Genomic DNA, 7,133 nt, shown 5'->3' on the forward strand with positions numbered 1-7,133 from the left:
AGACAATAGATGCCGGACGGAGCGGCGTAGTCGCCAGCGTACCCGTGACGCCAAGACATACAAGAAACAAATTAATAAATAAAATAAATACAAATTAAAAATAAAATTAGTCCAATTTCCAAACGGCTGAAAATGTCCAAGGGGCAAAGATGACCCGCATGACAACTGCGCACAGCTGTGTCTTCACGATGCAACACCAAAAGTTCTTAATAACTGACCAACCCGGAGAATCCACTGGCAGTCTGGAGAGCACTGGAAGGACAAGACAGTCCGAATTTGTGATGGGCGACCCTGCTGATTATCAGCTCGGTGGTCCTAGACAGTGACCATTTGTTGTTTCATGGTTGACGCGGTCATCAGAGTTTCTTAGCACTCAATCCAGACTCCAGGCACCAGTAGATGCTAGCATAGCAGCTCGCATGTCAGTCGCAGCTCGGTGGTCGTGGCAGCTGCAGATCTCTTGCAGATTGACGTTAGGCCCCCTTGCTGAGCAATCCCTCCGTCTAGACATTGGATGTGCATCGTCACGGATGCATGAGGGACTTCAGAGACATAAGGCAGGCTAGCCAAGGCGCTCATCAGCCCAATGGAAGCTGGTTAACGTTAACGTTAACTTGACGTTGATGGTGTCAGCCGAGTTTGTTAATCAGAAAAAAGGACTAAGAATAATACAAAAACGATCGAAAATAACATAAATAAAGAGTGATTACATTTAACTTGAAAAATAAATACAAAAAATTAACAAAACATTACATAAAATTACGAACATTACATAAATACAAACAAAAACATGATGCCAGACGGAGCGGCGTGTCTCGCCAGCGTCCCCGTAACCTAGCAACCTATGTGTGTCAATATGTCTGTCATCAATAGACCCCTTTTACTGAAGCATGTGCCTGACCTCCTGTGCAATCTCTCTCTCTGTCTCTCTCTCTCTCTTTCTCTTTCTCTCTCTCTCTCTCTCTCTCTCTCACACACACACAAACACACACACACACACACACACACACACACACACACACACACACATATACACTAAGACCAACCCACTTAGAACTTTGGAACAAGTTTGACTGTGATGTGTATGTGTCCTCCAAAGCTGATGTGACACTTTGGAATGGAATAGAACACTTTGGGATAAAATGGAACACTTTGGAATGGAATAGAACACTTTGGGATTAAAATGGAACACTTTGGAATGGAATAGAATACTTTGGGATTAAAATGGAACACTTTGGAATGAAATAGAATACTTTGGGATTAAAATGGAACACTTTGGAATGGAATAGAATACATTGGGATAAAATGGAACACTTTGGAATGGAATAGAACACTTTGGGATAAAAATGGAACACTTTGGAATGGAATAGAACACTTTGGGATTAAAATGGAACACTTTGGAATGAAATAGAACACTTTGGAATGGAATATAACACTTTGGAATGGATTAGAACACTTTGGAATGGAATAGAACACTTTGGGATCAAATGGAGCACTTTGGAATGGAATAGAACACTTTTCTGAGCAGTGTTGCTGGGCAGCATTCCTGTATTGTTGGTCCACTTGGTCCATTTAACTGGACTAACTCGGGTCCAAACCAAAGGGGCTAATGTGAATAATCAACAGACTCAGTGTGATAAAGGATTTTGTGCTCCCTTTAAGGAGTATTTCTAGTATTTTGATACATGGCCTGCACTGTAAAAAAAAAATTGTTGAGGATATTGAAAATTTGCAGGCAACCGTCTGCATTCAGAATTTTATGTTTTGCCAATGATGTTCCCATGATAATCTCAATAAACATTACAGTGTTATCATAGTTAAGTATTCTTAATTAAGTCAATTTTCAATTCCTCATTGTACCAACAGGGATTAATCTGTTTGCTGAACAGTCGGCATGTTTCGCCAACGATGTTCCCATGATAATCTCAACTATGATAACACTGTAATGTTTATTAAGAATTCTTAATTAAGTCAATTTTCAATTCCTCATTCTACCAACACGGATTAGTCTTTTTGCTGAACAGTGACATTCACAGTACTACAAAAAGGCAATTGCGGTAATCAAAATGTATCAGTCAAGTATACATTTCTTTTGTCATTGTTCTACACAATAACAAAATTTCAATAATGTACAACAAACTTCACACTTTGATTTTTTTTATTTCAACAAGTACTTTTGAACAAAATCACAAGTATTCACACATGCTCTCAGTTTACTCGGAAATGTGGCAGCATGGAATTGTGGGCCTATATTTGAATAATTTCTTAAAATGTGGGAAAATGGAGCAGCAGGAATAAGCTGTGGGACCATTGGGCTGTGAGAACATAGAGCTGACCCCCATCAAGGGATCTTGATGTTACCAACACGGATTTCAAAACACAGCCTCGTCTTCAGTCTTACAGTGCAAGTTTGTTAAAATGTCATCCACATTTTTTTCCTCAGAAACATAGCCATACTCCAACACCGTGAGAATGGGCCATAATTGGAACTTGATGTAACCAACACGCATTTCAAAATACAGCCTCGTCGTCAGTCTTAAAAGTGCCAGTTTGTTTTTCAGAGATCGTACACGCTGTGTGCATTTTGGACCAATCTCCATGAAGACACATGAAGGTATACTTCAGAGCCTTTGGGTAGGAGATATTCAGGGCATAAAGGAAGCCAAAAAGGTAGGCCAGAGCAGTTGGAGTATCTGGGATATCTTCCAAAACAACTCTCTCTTCGAGGATGACGGCAATGTTTTGCACTCGCGTAGATGTCCCTGGACATCTGTCTTCGAGAACATAAAGAATGCCCACAGCGACGCCCTGGAGAGCCACATCATCTGCATCAGTCTCCTGCAGAAAACAAAAGCACAAAAAAAGGATTTTTACACTCACATTGACTTTGCAAATCTGCTCTGCCCCCTCCCTGTACCATCTACTCCTGACAAAACTCATGGGGCTGGGTCCCATTACATGACACTACACAACACTAGTATTATACACTGGTCCAAAAAATAAAGGGAACATCAAACCCAAAGCAATGCAACTCCCCGTCAATCATACCAGAAAGGAAGCACTCATTGTGAATTCATTTTGCCTGCAGTTTTGTAAATTTAACAACCAATGAGCAGCAATTGTAGGCAATAGTTTTTTTTTTTCTGCAGGTGGCATCCACAGACAATTCCAACCCCCACCCCAAATACTTTCCGTCTGATTTTTGGTCACGTGTATTCACACCCCTGTAGCCTACCTACAATGTAGGTTAAATGAGGCAGAGTATCATCCACTGAGGTTGCTCAGCTATTGGTTCTCAAAGATGACACATCAATGGGTGGCAAGAAGATTTGTTGTGTCCACCAGCAGTGTCCAGAGCATGGAGGGGATGCCAGGAGAAATGCCAGTACCACCACCACATACACACACGCTCACTTATTCAGTCTGTGCCACTCTACCCTCCCTAATACCACTGCATGTTTTACATTGAATTTCTATGCATTTACCCCCCGAGCTGATCAATGACACTGAGATGTTGGAACTGTTGCCCTCAGGGAGGTGCCACAGGTGAATCAACAAAGACACCCACCCCCTCTTCTATTCATTACCTCATCTTACACTAATACTCTATTTTTATTCTCTGTTGTAATCTATTACTCTGTCCTACATGTATGTCAGCATACTTTCAGTCTGAGTGTGCATGAGTATAGTGTACACAGTATGAAACATAAAAAAGGCACTGTAAGTCATTATATGATTTGTTGGAAAAAGCGTAGTTCCTGTTTGATGCTAATGACTACTTACAAGGCATTCTTTGAAAAGTTCCTTAGGGTCCTCACAGAGAAATACCGGAAGTCCTCGAAGAGCAGCATCTTTGCGGTGCCTGAGAATGTCAGAGGTCTATGCCAAAAAAGCAGGAAAAAACAGTTTAGTCATAATAGGGGACGTGACCGCACACCAGGGGACGTTGAGGACATAGACGGTTTACAACCCAGCAGCAACATTGCGATCTTCTTCCTTGCAACATATGGCACAGGAAGAACACTGCCAGAGCCCTGCAAAACGAGCTTTGCAGGCCACTACCGTGAATGTTTCTGCTCTAAATGGTCAGAAACAGACTTCATGAAGAGGGCATGAGGTCCGGGGAGTAATTTGCCTATATCACAGGTAATGCTGCCTACAACATTTGTGAAGAGCATAGGGCGCCAATGGTGGATATGACAATTTCGATGTTCAACAGCACACGATGTGCCATCTTGGATGAGCAGCACTACCTGAGCAAATTCAGTGAGTGATCGACACCGCCTCTCGGTAAAATCATCTGCCAGAAAGAAAGAGAAACGGTCTGTGGCCACCACAACAGAATAACTGCGGGCTGTTTTTTTTGTTAGTACCTCTAATTTCTACCCATTGCCTGTTAAATTTGCACAAAGACCCTTTCACAACAATTGTTTCTTTCTAGCTGGACAGGCTGACATAGGAGTATGGCTGACCTGGGAGTTGCATTGCTTTGCTGTTCCTTTTATGTTTTTGAAGCAGTGCAACATATGTTATTTGTTTTTAATATGATCAGTTTAAAATACAAAAAGCCTGGCCTGGTTTGAGCAGTCTTCCAAAAACCTAAGGCTTCCAAAGGCTGCTTTTCGGAAACGGTACAGACAAAGTAGTTTGGGAGTGTAATTGTCCACTGCAGCTCTAAAGGTCCTCAATAGCATCTTGTTTGTGATGCGAAAAAACTCTGCATCAATCTGTCAAATACACAAAGCAACAGGTCAAACAATGGAAGGGTTCTCAGCATACGGTAATGTAACCAGATGTCTACAGCAGTATCAAATTTGTAAATTCTTACCTGCTCCTTGAATAAAGCAGGCCATCTGTCTTGCACTTCTATCACCATCGGCTGATCATCAACAATTTCCCTTCTCCTCAGGGAAAAGGTCATCTCCATCGTTTCTCTTACGAATTTCTCATCTATTTTGGCTGTCTTTGATGCTTCCACCAAGAGCTTTCTTTGCTGTTCAAGTGAGGAATCATCCTGCTGATTTGGATGTTCAGGAAAATGGTTGATCTCCCCACGCTTGGCCTTCTTCAGTGTGTATGGTCTAGTCTCTCCAGCTTATGAAGCACACTTGAATCACAGTTCTAAAGTCATTTGTACTATACTGCTTATGTTTTCTGCTTTTATGTGAACTGAATGTTTTGTAAGCATTTGTTTTAAAGTCACAACCTAAAAAGGGACACTGAACGGTTTCCTGAATTTTAAGATGATTTCCCAGGTGTTTAAAAAAGTTCCTTTCAGAACATATTTCTTGAAAATTCACATTTGAAGGTGAAATTAGACTGATCATGAACAAGTGCACCTTTGTGATGATGTCTTGAAAGTTGTGACTTTAAGGCTCCTCGAGTTTTAAACACACAAGGACAGTTGGAATGAACACAAGGCCAGTGGTGGGGTCTCCTGTGGTGAAGCTCATGGTGTCTGACAAGATTGTTCTGGTCTGAGGAAAAACCGCAGTACTTGCAGAACATGGGAGATTTGGTGTTCCTATCTGAAACATGTAATCAGAAAGAAAGAAAGCAGTGAGCTCCAATAAGTGAATTTGCAAATTACAGTAGGGCCTATGGCATGACCAATCACATTTGCCAATCCCACAATGGCAGGTGAACACACCAAAGCTAACCAGGTGACATAGTACTTATAAAAGAGACACAGTGTAATTTATCCAATTCTCTGAACACGACTATTACACTGGTACTGAAATCAAGGATTGTGACACCCAAAGGCATTTGTGAGACAACGTCGGCAAACAGTCATACATTGTCAATTTGGGTGTGCTGAATTCAAATCTGCCATATGCCGAGCTCTATCTTGTCTGGTAAATTATATGGCTAGTGCCAGATAGACAGGCACCGTGGCACAGGACTAATGCACTCAACTTGTGAACATTGCATGACGCATGATCATTGTGCACACTGAAATCAGAAATACCGCAATGGTTAAAGAAGAGGGCCATAGCCTACTGTACCGCAGATGCGCTGACAGTTTGTAAATGGGATAAATAAACAGTCAATATGGTCCGACCGTCGCTCGAAAGTTAGCTAACGCGAATGCCATATGAGCTAGCCCAATAGCAAACACTGCGTCAAAACTAGCACCTGGTCAATCGAAATCTTAAATTCATAAAAACGCACACAGACATGTTAAATAATTTCTTGAGTAGGACACAATGAGGAATACATGCTTAAAACCTGTTAAACACGTACCTTTTCAAAGTTTGGCCATCCTGCAAGTCAAGTGGAGAAAACTTCAACCGGAGAGAAGCACGTTGCCCAGCCCTTCCGATACTGAGAGGAAAAGAAACCCCGTGTGTTGGCCAGCAAGCGCATGCGCTGAATAAACACCTGTGGCAATTATGTATTTTCAATTCGGAATATTCACTATTGTATATTCACACATCACTGAGATGCAACCTATCAGTTTGATGTGGATTTTTCTGTTTGTTAATAATAATTCCTATTTCCTGTCCATTCAATTGTGAACATGTAATTACTTGAACAAAGCGTAATTCAATTTTTTACAGTGTGGCTACTGTATTTTGTAGTTTATTTTGATACATGTATTTGATATTTTATTTAAAATATTCATTTTGATGTATTTTTGCCCATCCTTGTGTGTGTGTGTGTGTGTGTATGTGGGTGGGTGTGTGGGTGTGCATGCTTGTATGAGTGGAATGATGGTTGTTTGTAAGTGACTGGATGTGTTTAGCCATGTGTGTGTGTGTGTGTGTGTTTGTGCGTGAGAGAAAACATTTTTTTGTGACTGCTTCCTTGAGCCATTTCCGTGAGTCAGATCCAGGAATATTAATTAGATGTTTCTCATTATTCAGCCATTTATGTCAGTGTGTGTGTGTGTGTGTGTGTGTGTTTGTGTGTGTTTGTGTGTGTGTGTGTTTGTGTGTGGGTGTCTTGGAATGCATCTGTAAATGTGAAATGTGCATAAACACACACACACAGACACACAAACACACCTTGTGTTGCCTTAGGGCTTCTTTTCCACTGAGGTTAAGAAGGGATTGTATGTTTAATTGGTTTGATATTTGGTATAAGTGCCACTCCTTCAACACAGAAATGGCATAGCCCCAACACACTTACAC

The 7,133-nt window shown here is 41.2% G+C and overlaps 1 protein-coding gene across 1 annotated transcript in view; it reads right to left on the reverse strand.

The window, feature by feature from the left end:
- Nucleotides 1-4,553: 4,553 nt before the first annotated feature.
- The window catches only part of LOC143117096 (uncharacterized), a 17,982-nt gene continuing 15,402 nt past the window's right edge, over nt 4,554-7,133 (reverse strand). Inside the window, exons 10-11 of the mRNA XM_076278589.1 lie at nt 4,829-5,094; nt 4,554-4,727 (exon numbers count right to left, since the gene is read on the reverse strand). Coding sequence (XP_076134704.1) covers nt 4,554-4,727; nt 4,829-5,094 — 440 coding nt within the window. The remainder of the gene's footprint in view (nt 4,728-4,828; nt 5,095-7,133) is intronic.

Source organism: Alosa pseudoharengus, unplaced genomic scaffold, assembly GCF_046254945.1.
Source record: "Alosa pseudoharengus isolate Yale_2024_CS ecotype anadromous, Long Island Sound unplaced genomic scaffold, YU_APseudo_1.1 YU_APseudo_1.1_scf_1, whole genome shotgun sequence".
In the NCBI taxonomy this organism is placed as follows: domain Eukaryota; kingdom Metazoa; phylum Chordata; class Actinopteri; order Clupeiformes; family Clupeidae; genus Alosa; species Alosa pseudoharengus.